We start from the raw sequence: 17,365 nt of genomic DNA, 5'->3' as shown, positions 1-17,365 counted from the left end.
AGCATAGCGATTCTGAGATATATAAAAGAAGAAACTGTACATGAATTTTTTAAACCTCTAACTACATTTCATGTTTGGACAAGTGATGAATAAAAATACAATGTACCACTCATATTAATATTTCAAATTCTGATGTACTGTACACGTGTTTTACACGCGTACACTCTCATCAGCAGAATTAGAACCAGATAGATAGGAATCCATATAAGAAGTAATCAAAATGAAAAATAGAATCGAAACAGGAAGTCAAAATCCAGCATCAGGAGATTGTACTATGTGGAGTACAAGGAGTGATGCTTCAGTGTTTCAGGGTTTTTTATTTTGTAATACTGTTAACTTTAACGAATGATTTATGGTATATTTCGGTTCAGACAATTTGGACTACTGGGCTTTTGAAAATGGTCTGCCAGCAGTGGACCCAGTGGTTATTGAATTACAAAAAATATATCAACAATAATACTTCTTCAAATTTCATTAAATGCTGTACATATTTTATCGAAGAATAACCTCTAATCAACGGCTTCAGGAGAAATTTATACGAAGATCTAAATCAGAACATTTGGCTTTTAACAACAATAAGCCATTTTTTTTATTATAACTACAATGATTTATGAGTGGTTTGGGTATGGTTAATGAGCGCTCAGATTATTTTGATTAAATTATAGGAGTGTCTGCGTGTTGCTTGGCGTTTGCAGCTTATCAATGTGGAAAAGAAATATCTGTATATGATGGAGCGTGGACTGAATTTTATATGAGATCCACAGGACACATGAGAATGTGTCCTAGTGATAAATCAGATGAAAAAGTATAATAACAGTTTGATATACTAGTACTATTCTGCAGCTATTTATGATGTTAGTACATAGTGCTTCTGAATTGTCGAGTGTCAGTTTTACATACTAGTACTATTCCGCAGCTTTTTATGATGCTGGTGCATAGTGCTTCTGAATTGTCGAGTGTCAGTTTTAAGATGAAGCAACTTGTGTATTAATGTATTAATGGATTAATATTTACGAATGAATCCCCAGTTCTTGTTGTTTGATTGAGTTAAAGGCTTCAACAGTAACCGAGGATAATCACAAAACTTTTCCTTGGATCCGATATGCCTTAATGAAAAGACCGGTTAAAATATTACATTTTCGAAAACACCTAACCCTAATATTTCTGTCTTTACAAAAATAGAAACCCAACATTCTTGAAAAAAAAATAGAAACAACAACAATACCAATCCAGGTAACTCTGATCGTCTTACGAACACATTTTTGCCATTTTTGAGTAAAGGTGCTTAAAATAATACACCCATGCTATGAATTATTATGTCTCAGCCGTATGATATATTTGTATATGACCCTAACTATGCCACATGCCAATGCTTGCACCAACAAACGGATGATAATACCAAACTGTATAGGTGTGTTCCCATTTCGCCTTAGCTGTGAGTTACAGGTAAAAAAGGCGAAAAAGTACTAAGGCGAAATGAGAATTTATATATTTTTCTTTTCTATTTTAACTACAAAACTATAAACTAATGAGGTGTTGTTACAATGATTAAGGGGAAATTAATATATAAAATCAATTTTTATCAGTTTTTTTAAAGATGATTAAAAAAAAATATCAATTTAATCAGTATATATGCATAGGATTGAATTAAAACCAATGTTATATCATCGAAGTAAATCGAAATTAAATGTAATAAGCTAAACATATAATTGAAAGTGAACTTGCTTTTACTTTAAAGTTTTGTAACATGTTGCAATTTAGTTCTTAAAAATCATTTAACAATTTTAACCATTTAGATACATGTATTACGATTTTGCTCAGTTGTTGTATGTTAATGAAATTTTAATTTGCCTCTTCATTGTCGTATGCTTATAAAAATTGGGATGTGCTTCTTTGAGTGAAGTTTTTAACAAAGTGCTCAGTCATATCATTTATTTGAATTTTGTTCTTTATTTTTTATTCATAGTATCCATTAAATAAAAAATGAAACGTGATTAAAATCAGAAAGAAAAATGAAAGGGCAATAAAAAAATATAAAGACAGAAACCCAATCAATACCACTTAATCATTTCACAAAATAAACAAAATAAATGAAATAACCAAGAGAACTCAACAAACAATATGATGATCTACATATACATGTACATGTATTAAGGTTAAAATGCTATAAAACATAGGTAGCACTTAATTATATGTTTAAACATGTTCCCTTTTCGCCTGAGTTCACTCCAAATCTTACCAAGGCGAAATGGGAATAATTTTATGCACTAAATTTGACAGCTAAGGCGAAATGGGAACAAGCCGCTGTATAATCTCGCATTTATGGCAGCTGTAGGCATTACTATACTATAGGTCTGTTTTGTTGAAAATAAATACCTTCTGCCTGACACTTTGTTTATTTCATCAAATAATGTTTATAAAAGCATGCATACATCATGTTTGAAACTATTGAATTTCATCGGCAGTAAGCGTGGTACATGTATGTTTATAAAATTTAGAATTATTGCTATTCGTCTTTTAATTTAAATAATTTTTAGTATGATTTGTGTCAATTCAGATACATTCTACTGTTTATTCACTTCAGAAGATGATGTATATAATATTTATTGTAGTAAAATGGCACAAAATGATTTATTTACATGGTTTACAGTAGAAAAGAGATGTTTTTGATAATGTCTCTACACAAGCAACTAAAAATTAAACAGCCCTGTTCCTTAAAAAACAAAACAAAACCAAACAAATTTAGAACTTTCAACAGCACATACAGCAAACATGTTGACTACTTTTATCTCTTATCACGCTGTTAAAAGACAACAATGAAAAAAAAACCAGCTATGGGTCAAATAGCATCACAGAAGAATAATCATAGAAGAAATCACACGACAGGGAAAACAGAACACAACAAAGAGCATTAAATAACCAAAATATCACGTACAAACAAATAAAAGCAAATAAGCATCTCAGACCTAAACCAGATGCACCAATAGGATAAGCGCCCTTTGCTTTTATAAAAGTGTTATGCTTGTTTTTGGACTTTAAGCATAAACAAAACTGCCGAAAAGGCTTTGGGTAGAACTAGCTCACTCTGTAAATGAGAAGAGAATCCGATATATATTTTATTGCAAACCAGAAGTTATTGATAAAATAACAATATATATATATATATATAACGTCTCAGAATGTGACGACTCTATTCTCTACACTGCTCCATCGGATCAAATTGATACAGGGAAGATAACGTAAACTTATGGAAGGGTCTGAAAAATTCCCAACTATGTTAGAACTGTCAAATTTGCGAAGCAAATTTTTGTCGTTCCCTCCGCGGGAATCGAACTCGTACCGCTGTGACATTTATGGCAACACCGCCTGCACTAAGTCCAGCGCCCTAGACCACTCGTCCAGCTAGGCTATATAAAAATATAGCTTTCGCTGGCTGGGTGATTCCTCCTCGTAGGATTAATCTAGGGCTGTAACTTAGTACACAATGTATGGTAGTACGGGACAGTTCATCTAGGTGTTATTATGTAGGATATGAGGAGGAATCACCGGGCCAGCGAAAGCTACATTTTTATATAGCCTAGCTGGCCGAGTGGTCTAGGGCGCTGGACTCTCCAAGGTGCTTATAAAATGTCTAGTCTGTGGAAGATGAAAGAGGAAAGGAAAACTATGACATGGTAAAGAAATAGGTTCTCACAGTGCATGTGGATACACGATAATGATCCACGAGTTCTTGATAACAATTAAAAAACATTCCTAACCGTAAGGTTATTGAATAAAAGGCTGTAGAACTAAATCCAGACAGAAAATCGGAGTCTATGGATTTGGTTTTCTGGAGAACCCCGACAGAAAACCCTACCCTTCTCGTAGAAGGTTAAGCTTAAGGCTGACATCCCTAATTGTAAAAGGAGGTTTTTTTTTTACATAAACAGCAGCAAAGAAATTCGATTAAGCAGATGATAAGGGCATTCAACGCACCATAATGACTTGTGGAGCAAGAATAAATGTTGACAGCGAAAGCCGAAACGAAGCTTTAAACATGAACTTGGGAGACACTTAACATGTCAAAAAGTAAAAGCTTAATTGGCTTTTTGAATGTACGAACAATACTTGCTGTTGGGAAACTTGCACAGGTAACAAGAAAAATGTGGCAATACAACCTCCAAATTTGAAGCGTCAGAAAAGTAGGTGGAATAACTCTGGGGAAACAATTTTATACTCTGGTAGGAAAGATGTTGTACACCAAGAAGTAGTAGAATAATCATGAAGAGCAGTATGAAAAGATCATTGATGGAATGGAAGCCTTTCAACAATAGACTTATCATGGCTATTTATGAAGGAAATCAAATTAAAGTTACAATAATTGAGTACTATGCGCCGACCTGAAGCTGATGAAGAGCAAAATGACATCTTTTATGATCAGTTACATCAAGAATATGATAAAATTCCAAAGCATGATATTAAGATCATTATTGGAAACCTAAATGCAAAAGTAGGTTCAGATAATTAAGAGTACGAAATAACTATAGGGAAACATGGATGTGGTGCAAAGAATGAGACTGGTGAAAGACTTGTGGAATTCTGCGCTACAAACAATTTAACAGTAGGAGACATATTATTCCCTCACAAGGAATCTATAAATGGTGGTATTCGTCAAATATAAGAGATAAAAAAAACTTATCATCTAATAAGCAATATGTGGAAAGGATCATTCACGATGTCAGAGTAAAAAGGGGGGAGCAGATATTGGCTGCGACCATCAGCTAGTAACAGCAATAATAAAGCTGAAGCTAAGATTTGCAAGTTTTGAAATCAAGCCAAAACAACAAGATTAAAAAAAGTCTTCTCTTTAGAACTAGAGAATAGATCTAAAGCGCTTTAAGACCTCCACGAAGAAAAATTAAACAGTTCGTGATAAATGGGAAAATATATCTGATATCTTCACAAAGAGTGAAGAAAATTGTATTGGCTACAAGGAAAGAATGAAAAAATAGAGATCGAATAACATAGGAAACATGGATAAGATTGAAGGAAGAAAACATGTAAAAAAAAAATAAAGTAATTGAGGCAAAATTGTAAAGGCTAAAGGAAATATACCAAAAAGGAGTACATGGTATACATCAAGATGTAAAGACACTTGTTAGAAAAGATAATATATATAAATATGCTTGCAGATAAATCAGAAACTGCAAGGGGAAAATTTCAATAAGAAATGTTTTTACAAAATCACGAAGACAATCAATAAAGAAGGTAAACCGTCGCTGAATATATCAGTCAAAGATTAAGGGGAAATATTGTAACATCAGGAAAAGAGCAAGAATGAAGATGGGCAGAAAATTTGAAAGAGGTATTAAATCGACCTCCACTAAATGAACCAGTCTTGAGTCAGAGACATTGCTATTGACCCATCTGAGATTGATTAAATCTATCTTCAATTAAATATCTAAAAAATTACACAGCCCCTTCCATGGTCAATTAAATGCTGCGCTATTCGAAATAGACCCTTCAATGTCAGCAAATACCTTTCAACATATCTTTAATGATATATGGGAAGAACTCAAAACACCAACAGAAATGAATGAATGAAAGATAATCAGAATACCAAAAAGGGAGACTTTTCTCAACAACTGGAGAGGCATAACGCTCCTCTCAATACTGGGCAAAATTCTAGCAAAACTGATTATCAAAGCTGGGGAAAGAGCAAACAAGATTCGTTATGAGTAAGGGATGTATTGACCAGATTTTCATAGATCATCATAGAACAATGTAATGAATGTCAGCGTCAACTCTTTATTAACTCTGCAGATTTTGAGAAAGCTTTTGACATTCTGCATAGAATTATATTATTGAGTGTATTACGATCCTCTGGCATTCCAAACAATTTTGTTCTGCCAAGAGCCTTTTAGCAACTCAAGTGCACAGTTTGGAATGGGGATATATAATTTCCAGTGAAAATAGGTGTCAGACGAAGTTGTATTATGTCATCAACACTTTTTTGTAATTTTCATTGATTGGGTTATGCGCCGAACAACGAGCATCCCACATGGAATTAGATTGTCAACCTATACATATTTGGAAGATCTAGACTTTGCTGACAACAATATTCTCAACAAATGGGATGAAAGATAAATGCAAGAAAGACTGAAATTATGGTTCTAAACAGCACAAATACCAAACTTGTACAATTAAATGGAGAACATATAAGAAGTCAGATAAATTTTATATTTGGGTAACACTGGCAAAACAGATGGATGAACTTACACAGACATTCCTCAACGATTAGCTTTAACGTAAGAACTAATCTAACAACCTGAATTCAATCTGAAAATTTGGTCAGTATACCGTAACATTATAACTTAAACTATACAATAGCTGTGTTATCCCGACATTACTCTATGGCTCAGAATTGTGGCGTTTTACTCACCCAACTTCACCAAGAATTGCACTCAACGTTCCACGCAAAACATCTGAGAACAATCTCTAAAATCTTCTGGCCAAATATCACGAACATACAACTTGAGAACGAAGAACACTGTGGAAGATCTGGAGATAGGTAGGTCATGTTCTCCGTAAAAATCAGGTCATCATGACTAAAACAGCATTATTTTAGACCCCTAAAGGAAAACTTCAGATAGGAAGACCAAACATTACCAAGCTTTACACAGTTAAAGCTTATATGAAGAATATCAACCAGACATGGAGCCCTACACCAACTTGTTAACAGACAGAGATGGAGGGGCTTTGGTGATGCCCACACACACCAGAGAGCGTAATGGGTAGAAATAAGAAGTAAATAAAGGAAAAAAAAACTAAAAAAGAAGTTAAATTTAAACAGTCTTAAAAGAGAAAGTCGGTGTTCTTTCAGTCTGAAATCAAATCCTACGATATGACATCTTGCACCACATCTTGACGTGTCGTGCGCTATTAGTGACATTAAATAAATAAATATTACTATGAAAACAGAAATAGATATCCCAATTGTTGCTTTTAAGAGTAACGCCAGCTCGTCATATATGTAGATAATTCGTTTGTGTAGTTTACATACCAATTTAATGTAGAAAAAAACCCTGTGCACTGTCCATGACGGAGACAAAACTAGCGTTTTATAGTTTACCTACACAGTAATATTATTACAAATGTAGAAGGTGATTTTAAAAATAACCTACGAATATAATTTCATACAAAGTGGCTACAAGTGACAATTATTTATTTTCCTGAACTTCAAAAACGTACAACCTATGAAGAAGAACAAAAACATAATAAAACGCTCAATATGAAGTGTGAACCAGTTAACTTACCGATATTTATAAACAGAACTGACAAAGAGTCACATAAAATGGCTCTTTGTCCAGCTCGAGCTTGAATCAACGTAGACTGGTCCAACTTAAGGGATCAGTCGGTATTGCACGTTCTCGTAACCTCTCCTTTTGAGCATTCCGTTTTTTTTTCAGGTTGAAAATGTTGAATTGCATGCATTTCATTTTTGAGAACCGTTTGCCTTTAATGAACGCTCACAGTGTACAAATTAATCATTTACTAAGGAAATATTGGTGTTTTGTTGTTTTAACGCCTGTTACGCCCTACACATATCCGTGATGAATATTCTTCTAAGAAGTGGCATTTTGTCAAATATGGAGTTTCGACCCCAATTAAGCGGGAATAACCCCCGTAAGCTTTACCCTGTCTGATGTCAGCAATATTTTTTATTCGGAAAGGTAACAAAAATGTCACGCACGATGAAGAGTACATGACAAACTAAGACTCTTAATAAAGTAATGACTGCATTTTATTAGTCACACGAAGATAGGATAATCTGCTATTTAGTAATAACATTTTGCAAGTTCAGAATTACGTATTATTTGTTGTTCATTAGTTTGAATAAAATGTCGTTTTTTTTAGAATATAATTGGCATATAGTTTGCTACGATATCTAAAAAAATCAAAATGCATTTCTAAAGAAAAAATGATTTTCCCTTATTTTATTTTATTTGTTTGTTTTAACTTGAGCATTTTGTCATCTCGGCGTTCTGTCGACGACGCAAAACTATTTAATAAGGATACCAACAAAACTATTATATCGACCACTTATCCGATCCATAGTCAAGTCAAAATAAATCTGACAAAACGAATATTACATCATCGGAGTAGATGGTAACGCAATGATCCTGACTTGTAACAGGCATTTCAAACGAAATGGTGGGTAAAATCTAGGTTTTATAACCCGCCAAACCTATCTCTTCCATCGAGGCATGAATAAATCTGTGGTGATTAAATAGCATTTGCATGATATAGTTTCATATTCGGAAAATCTATGGTCATATCAGTACAAAGAATAATTCACAGAAAGCAGTCATTTCTCATTCTTGTAGAGGAAACTGACTATTTTTCAACCAAGAACTATCTGAAAAAAAAATTTGGTAAAAGACCATTTGAGACAGTTTCTCTTGGTTCAGAAATCTGTTACGCAGATATGAAATCAGGGTAGTAAGTACTTGCTTTAGCGTAACGAATCCATTGTTGAAATATAAACACCATATGCGGAAGATGAAGGTATATTGCTGCACAGGTAAAGAAAATTTTAAATTTAAAAACTAACATCGTCTCTTTTATCATTAGTCTTAGTATTGAGATGACCACTGTTCGAGATGTAGATCCAAAAAGATATTGAACAAGCCGTTTCTGTAGTCTCCTTTATCTCGAGATCTGGTTGATATATTGAAGGTAACCATTTACCAAAAGAAGGGTTGTTAATGGACAATACATCATCAATACATCTTTATGTGAAATAAGCATGAAACGAGATCGCAATAATCACATTTGAATATGACCTGTAGATTTAGAGAAATACATACAAAACATTTAAATAGCTACATGCTGATTTTGTAAACATATACGTGTACTGTTAGTAAATCAATTAGTTCGTTGCACCCAAATAAGCCTAGCCAGCAGGATAAGTAGAATCAAATGTCTGTTACAATAGGAAATCAAGTTTACGTGTATTTATTTACCCTTGATATTTCATACTATTTGCAAGTGTATAAAGAGTATAAACGCGTCCAAACACAGAAAATAGCTAGGTCGACCTGAGTGTCAGACATGTTCCGCTTTATATGGGCAATGCATAATATGTATTTCTGTTTCAACCCACGTGATTTGAGAGCTGAATAAAAATCTGAGTTGTATATCTGAATAATGAACTTTCTATACACCTATCCCTATTATAGAAATTTTCCCTCGCCCAAATGAAAAATCTCCATTCATCTTAGATTCCAAATTCAATTTTGCAATTATTGTTCAGGCACTACTATAACATCATCAGAAAATATTCTTTTAGCAGTTCTTTTTTATTTCTATCTGATAAAGATATGCATATTATTTGAAATGAAAATAAAAATATCAATTTATGAATTCACCGAGTTTTAAACATAAAAAGAAATTTAATTCTCATTCAAAACAATCACCCACGTTAGAAGTCTATATGCCCATGCCCAACCCATTATAAACTATAACCTGTGGAGCGGACTTCATTTAAGGACTTATACAACGGTTTAATTTGTGTCAAAGGAAGCGTTAAAATTAATAGTAAAACCTAACAGAACTCGCTTCAGCTTCTATTTACACAACTGTGCGAGATTTTCTTAAATCTTGTTTAACTTTCCGAGTCCTTAAAAAGTCACTTAAACGGATTTTGATTTTTAAAAGTCTTAACGGAAGATGGTAATATCATCATGATGGCATAAACTTGCGCATGAAGGTTCGATTCCTTTATTTTTTGCAACCCAGTACTTAATAAAGGTCAACCTTCATGTACTTGTTTTGCTTTATCATTCCGTATTGTCAACTTTCCTTTTATATGTAGCAACATATTCTCAGCACCCGCGTAAAGAGTTTTCGTATCACAATTTACACATTAAGCCCTTATGTACCGCGCGAGAGTTAATACAAATAAGCTTCTGAAACAGCCAGGGTTATATTGCTACAGGATTGAAGTCTTAACTGTGGTGATCATCGTGAACTCGTGGATCGTTATATTGTATCCGTCTGCACAATGAGAACCTATTTGTTCAATGTGCCATAGTTTTCCTGTCTCCTTTACTTTCCCGGACGAAAATTTTATGAGTAACTCGACGGGTTTTTCTAGGAAAAAAAGACGCTTCCCCTACTGGCACATCTGTTTATGCTCCAATTCCAGTTTGCAGCAATGCTTATTTACTATTCTTTTTATGTGCGTGCTATTTTATTCTTTTATGTCAGTTCTTTGTTGCGTTATCTTGGATTACCAGTATATAATTTTATTTATCCTTATTTTTCTTACTCCCTTTGCATACACTAATCTACAGTAAACAGTCTAGTTAATTTGTTACATTTACTGACTAAATAGATTTAACATGATAAATCTGGTTGATTTGCTACTTTTCGTAAACAACAGTAATGAAAATAAGCGAGGAACCAAGATTCGAGCAGCCAAGAATATAATCCCGGGATAAAAACTAGGCAGACAAAAACTTACACACATAACAAAGAACGTGACATAACCAAAATAACATATACAAAGAAACAAAAGTAAACTCGGAATTAACTAAGAAAAGTGTGCAGCTTCTGCTGAAACACCCACCTAGTTCCTCATAAAATGTCTGGGGTTAACATGGTGAATAAATCGATTCTCATGATGCAGATGGATTCACCGTAACGATAAATACAAAATAGAAATATACGAAAGAGAAAACTTTTGTTAAAATCAGTGTTGTTCTTGAGATAAACTCTTAACAAAAAAACTGTTTTTATAGATATAAAATCAGGCCAAATGAATGGTGGAAAAAAATCCGTTGACGAGTACAGTCAGTACCGAGAAAGGTGTGCTGTTAGATGTCGAATCCATTCATAGACAGTTTTCTGAGAAAACATATCTTTTCAAGAATGTAATGGATTTCTGTTCTTTGGGTATGTATGAAATAACTGTTTTAAATGAAAACAACACACATTGCACTATTTAATGGCGTGTCAATGTAAAAAAAAACGCAAACTTTATGATATGTAATAACAGCACAACATTATTTTCCCCACTGATTTTTGTTGTTCCAATGTAGTTAACATAAGTCAAAATGTTTGCATTTCAAAGATCTTTCAAAAATCGGCAATGGATAGCTGAATGGATTTTGCACAAAATAAAGAAATATACCCCTTGTTAAATGTTTTCTATATTTTTTTTCTTTTTTTTTTATTGTTGCAGTTAATAAAACTAACATTTAACTTTTAGAAAGGATGCATTTGTCATATGCCACTCCCTACCTGGTTTTTGCATGGACACCCTCTAGAGAAAAAAACATTGACTTGGAGAACAAACCGGCGCTCGCCATGGACAAACGAAAAAATTCTAGGACCCCGTGATGACTTCGATATCACATCTTGTCTAAATAATGCGTTTAATATTAAGTACCTTTTTAATTTCATATGGGTAACAGGATGTTTCGTAGCATGTGCAGTTAATCAATATGGAAAATAAATACCCGTATACGATAGTTCAGGGACATACCTTTACCTGAAATCCAGAGAAGATGTGAGAATGTGTCCCACTCCTAAAATAAATGTCATGATTCGTTAGTGGTGAACTGTATAATTGTTGGATTTATCGATTCATATTGTATTTCCTCAATAATGAAGTTCAATGAAATTTTCAACATGTACTTCACCAAAAATAAATAGCGATAAAAGATTATAACTCTGTAATGTCTTATACAATGTAAATATACAAGTATCAACCATTTAGTTCACATTTATTTAGATAATCTACGTCCTACAGTTTTTCATAGTTTCCACGCAGACTTTTTGTTTCGCGCTAGACGTCTTACAATTAGGCTTCTGGATCAAGGTTATGTTGCTACAAGATTGAAGTCATCACTACAGAAATTTTATGATCGTCATTATGAACTCGTGGATCGTTACGGTGTATCCATCTGCACCATGAAAACTGATTTGTTCAATGTGTCATAGTTTTCCTTTACTTTTGTTACTTGTATTATTTTAGTTACTTTATGTTTTGTTTGTCTGTCTTTGTCCCTGCATTACATTCTTTTGATTTCCGCTAGAATCTTGGTTTCCTCTTCCATGTAGGTCACAACATTAATAAATGTGTGCATTTGCTCTTCAAAAAACATGTCAGACTTGTCTGACCCGAACAGTATATCATATTATTTTTAGTAGCACAGAATTCGAAAACCCTATAACACAGAAGCTTCATTCTTTGCATTGAAGATATTAAATATGGTGGCTACGTTCATATACATGTAACTCCTTTGATATAGTTTGATACATGTATAACTTATCGGTGTTGGATCTGGCTTACTATTTGGATATCTTTAGTTTATAGTACTTCTTGTATATACTTTTTGGATCTATAACTTTTAAAATATTTGGTTCTAACGCTGCTGATGAGTGATTACTTCCTGGTTAGTACAGCATACAGAAATTTTGTTTTGTTAAGGAATCAAAACATCAACATGAAGTTCTCAATTTTTACAGGAGGATAACATTTGCTCGCAGACAAGCCATACAGTCGCCTTTCATATGAACAAAAGGTCATATTTACACTGAAACTCATGATTTTACGAGATATGCTGTAGTTGATAAACTTTAATAAGGATGTATTACGTGTATGCAGATTTGCAGAGATACGTAACACGTAATGGTAATACAGATACCGTGAAGTCAGCCTCATATCTTGACCTGCACTTAAAAATGGATGGTAAAGTAAAACTATTGACCAAACATTACGACAAACGCGATGACTTTTCTTTCAGTATTGTCATCTGTGGCAACATCCCTTCAGCACCTTCGTATGGAGTTTTCATATCACAACTCAAACGTTATGCCAGAGCTTGCCGTAACTACGTAGACTTTTTTTTATCGCGTTAGGCTACTTACAATTAGGCATATGGAACAGGGTTATGTTGCTACAAGATTGAAGTAATCACTACAGAAGTTGTATGGTCGTGTTAGTTTTCCTTTCCTCTTTCGTCTACCCCGGATAGGAATTTTTTTATGAGCAACTCGGCGGTTGTTTATTAAAAAAGCAGAGGACGCTTACTCTACCGGTGCACCTGGTACACGCTCCCAGTTGTTAGTGGAGTTCAAGTTGCTCATTTAATTTATTTATTTATATCAGAATATGATCTAATTATTAAAACCCTTTATTGTTCATTGTCCCTTTCCTCGTTAAGGTGTGATCATATCGTTTATCTTTAACTTAAACTCTACCTTAATGATTTAGGTAACGGTCTAGATCATCAAAATGGGATTGTCTTTTCAACAAGCGATAAGGACAATGACAACAACGATAGTAACTGTGAAGGATGGTTTAAGAGTAGATATTGGTTAAATTCACGTGTCACATCAAATGAAAGTGGTGAATACTTCGTTAAAATTCCATCGGGTAATCACCGTGGTGTTTACTGGCGAACATTGGAAGAGACAAATTACTGATCAAAGACATCTGTAATGATGATGATAAGACTGATTAATTGCTTTACCTGAATATTTGTTATGAGTTCTTAAGTCAATACATGTGATCATTTGAAGTTTGTTTTTTTTTCTATTAAGCGATATCAGTTTTAGTATAAACATATTATACAACTATTTGGCTTACATGAAAAATAGGTTTCAAAGTCCAACTTGCCCAAATCGTCAAGCTTTGTTTGATAATGGCAGTATAGTTTGATGTTTCAAGAACTTAAGGTAATTTAAAATATCTGAATGCTTTTTGAAAAATCACGTCTATTAATTCTTTTATAATATAAAAATGCATATTACAGTTGTTTAATATCAGCGTAATATCCTCAAAAAAGTGTTTATATTTTGAAATATGATTATGATATCATGTACAAAATATGATACTTTAATTTTTTTTGGAAACCATACTTATTCACACAAACACGAAGGTCATTTTAGAGATGGAATAATCTAGTGCACAGAATGTGAATTTTCCAGTATATGAAATCTTGGAATCAGCACAATGATTATAATATAACTGAATATCTCATATTTAATATAGAACAACGAGATACATTCCAAAACGAAAACAGAATCCAAAGTCTCACTTGATAGAGAAAGCAAATATTGCGAGCGTCAACATCAGTTGGAATAACAAATATGTCAATAATGTTATAGGCCACTTTTCGTTCCTATAAAAACTAAAGTAGTGATCGTTTATACTCAAATTGATACACATGGTCAGAAATAACACATTAAAGCTACTGCAGTTACATCGAAGTAAGTGTGAGTTAATGATGACCCAATAAATAGTTGCAGTAAGAACCTGCATATGCAAGTGTCGTTCATTTCTAAATGGAATATTATGTAAAAAACAAAGATTTTAGTAGCCTGTGCAAATTTGCTGTCACTAATAACAGTAAATGATAAATCGAACAACACACCAATAACTTTATATGCCGAGAAACGCTCTGTGATATCACTACGGTTGTATAATAAATGGTCTCCGAAAAAAATCACGTACACTATATTCTCCTCATCCCCGACCACCACAAAATGTAGTGGTAGGTGAGATTCAAGGAACCAGTATTGTTAATAGGGAATGCGTGGAGAAACAGAGAAAGAGCATTTTTGTGATACAGCAATTTGCTTCCAAATAATAAGTGCTAAATGGATGTTGATAAAATGATCTGGCGATGAATAATCTATAACATCCGAAATTCTGTACCAGTTTAAGGTGTCTTCCATTATGCATTTCATTAATGATATTTGGTAAATTTATTTAAAAACTTGACCATCAACATGTCAAAGAAATCATTCCAAGTAATGGACGCTCTAAGCAAAGAAGGGTTTATTGGAACTTCATTTAAATCAAGAGGAGGTACATATAACCATACAGTTTTCAGCATGTTTCAACAACTGGACTTGTGTTGAGGCAAGGAACCTGCTTGATGGGCTCTGTTTGATGTGTGCAAATTTTGTTGGCGTTATCAAAGGAATATGTGAAAGCAACTCCTATGTAAAATTATAAATTTCAAATCTAAACCATATAACATATAAGTAGTATATATGCACATTTGGGTTAGTATTTTTCATGGGAGCCGGGGAGCACCTCTATGCGCATGCGCATGACGTCACATCCGGTGGCCGTGGAGCGGAAGTGACCAGTAGGGAGAGGGGACCGAAAGTGGACCTTGGATGACCGGAAGTGGACTTAAATGGGGGACCAATAAGGGAACATGGGGACCTTTTGACGTAGGAATGGGGGCCTTAAAGGTTAGGGGAATTTTATAACTAGAGTTATCTTTCTTTGTTTAAATTGCTTTTTTATTTTTTCAATTATTTCTACATTTACATTAACGTTAAATGTTTTTTTTTAAATTATTTTTTGTAAATTATATGTTTGTAATTTCATTTTCTTTGTGCAAGAATGCCAATTGAATAGATGTTTCAAGGATTAGACAGACGTTTTACTTGTGATTTCAATAGCCCATGTATTGATTTTTAAACGTTTTTATTGTGCTTTATGACTGCATTTCAGGTATAAGGACATATTGTGCAATGTTTACCTCTCGGACATTAAATTTTATCGTTGTTTTAATTATTTTTGTTTAATATGTTTGATATTTTTTGCATTCAGTTTGAAATTTTGACTAACCACTTATGATTATCCTGTTCATTGTAAGGTTAACAGTTGATGTTTACATTTGGAACTTTAATAGCTTTTGTATGGTGTATTGCCTTTCGTTTTTATTATAATTAGATTTTTATAGTCGACCATTTCATTACCTATTAGAGACGCACTCATTCTGTTCATCGATATTATCCGTGTTATGGGGCTCTATCGGGTAAACCGATTTCTTTTTCATACTTTCAATGTTTGTATGTCGCGTGTACTTGATTACCGTTATGGGGTTCTATTGGGTAAACCATTAATTTGTTGATTTTTTTTCTCTCTCTCCATATTTTCATTCGTAGTTTGTTTCTTACGCCCGTTTTTGTTTAAGTTTGAGACTTGTGTGCTCGTTTAATTTTTTTTCTTTTGTTATTATAAGGAGATTGAACCTTTCACTGCTATAGTATTTTCGATATTTACATGTCGCGTACACCCTTTGAACGTGTTACGAGGATCTATAGGGTAAACTGTTTTATAACTTTCCATGTTTCCATGTAGCGATTTGACCCGTTATGGGGTAAACCATTGAACTACGGAATTTTATTTTTCTCTCCATATGTTCATTGGTGGTTTATTTCATTCGCCCCCCTTTTTGTTCAAGTATTGTATGATGGTTTTTTGTAAGGAGATTGAACATTTTACTGTTCTAATATGTTTTCAAGTTACTTACTCTCAAACTTTGACCCGTGTTATGAGGCTCTAATAGTAAATATGTTTGTTATGCTGTCTCTAATAGGTATCATCGGTTTCGAGCTATCCGGTTTTGTAAGGTCTTTCTTTAGTATAGCTTTATTACACAACAAGATTTTTTTTTCTTTTATATTTCATTTATAATTCATATTCATATATTCGTCGGGGTGTCGTCTGTATTTCAAATCCGGATCCTGCTCAATTGTCTGTTCTATCAAGTGGTATTCTTCCTCATTAAGTAATTTCACGATCCGATGTCCTTAAGATTTCGCTTTAAGTATTCTTGCCGTCCGAGTATCGTTGAGATCAAGGCTGTTTTTTTCATTCTATTTAATCTTCTCTTCCTTTCGTTCCTCGGACGGCAAGAATACTCATATTAAAGGGAAATCTTGTCGTTTTATTTCTCCTTTACTTTAAGACCCCCATCCTACACCAAAAGTCCCCATGTTCCCTTTATTGGTCCCTCATTTAAGTCCACTTCCGGTCACCCAAGGTCCACTTCCGTTGCACGGCCACCGGATGTGACGTCTTGCGCTTGCGCATTGGGGTGCTCACCCTGGCTCTCCCCTGAAAAATACTAACCCAAACGTGCATATATACTACTCATATATCCATTGATTCGGAGTTTCGTAACTTTAACAAAAAGAGTATTTTCTGGTTATATTTCATTTACTTAATATATGCCAAAGTGGGGGATATATGACTACACTTAGCTGTATCGTGTAAACAATGAAAGCAATCTTTTCATAGGCGTTAATGTCTGGTGTGAAAGCACTGTCTGAGTGCAAAGCCATACAATTAAATTCGCGTTGGTATAAGTCCAAAATAATTTTAGACACATATTGATAATTCATTATGAAACCATCGAAAACAAACTTTACAATGTCTGGTGTGAACGGGTATTTTTCTCGACGTTTTCCATACACATATGATTAAAAGCAATAAATGCATAAATACTTCACGATCAAACTATACTTCTTATATACATAGTTACCTCAAAGTATGCACTTTAAAACA

General features: G+C 33.7%; 1 protein-coding gene across 4 annotated transcripts in view; it reads left to right on the top strand.

The window, feature by feature from the left end:
* LOC148619095 (3-mercaptopyruvate sulfurtransferase-like) overlaps positions 1–17,365 on the top strand; it is a 48,786-nt gene that overhangs the window by 5,376 nt on the left and 26,045 nt on the right. For 3 of the 4 annotated variants that reach the window (XM_088578653.1, XM_088578654.1, XM_088578651.1), the window contains exon 4: positions 666–2,387. The exons of the other annotated variant lie outside the window; for it this stretch is intronic. In XM_088578653.1, coding sequence (XP_088434779.1) covers positions 666–811 — 146 coding nt within the window. In that variant the 3' untranslated portion in view covers positions 812–2,387. Of the gene's footprint in view, positions 1–665; positions 2,388–17,365 lie in introns of those variants that run through there. 4 annotated transcript variants of the gene reach the window in all.

Source organism: Perna viridis, chromosome 4, assembly GCF_037379345.1.
Source record: "Perna viridis isolate PV_CMFRI_1.1 ecotype Kerala chromosome 4, ASM3737934v1, whole genome shotgun sequence".
Classification (NCBI taxonomy): domain Eukaryota; kingdom Metazoa; phylum Mollusca; class Bivalvia; order Mytilida; family Mytilidae; genus Perna; species Perna viridis.
Note: the sequence above shows the minus strand (reverse complement) of the source record. Positions and strands in the feature narration are given on the sequence as shown.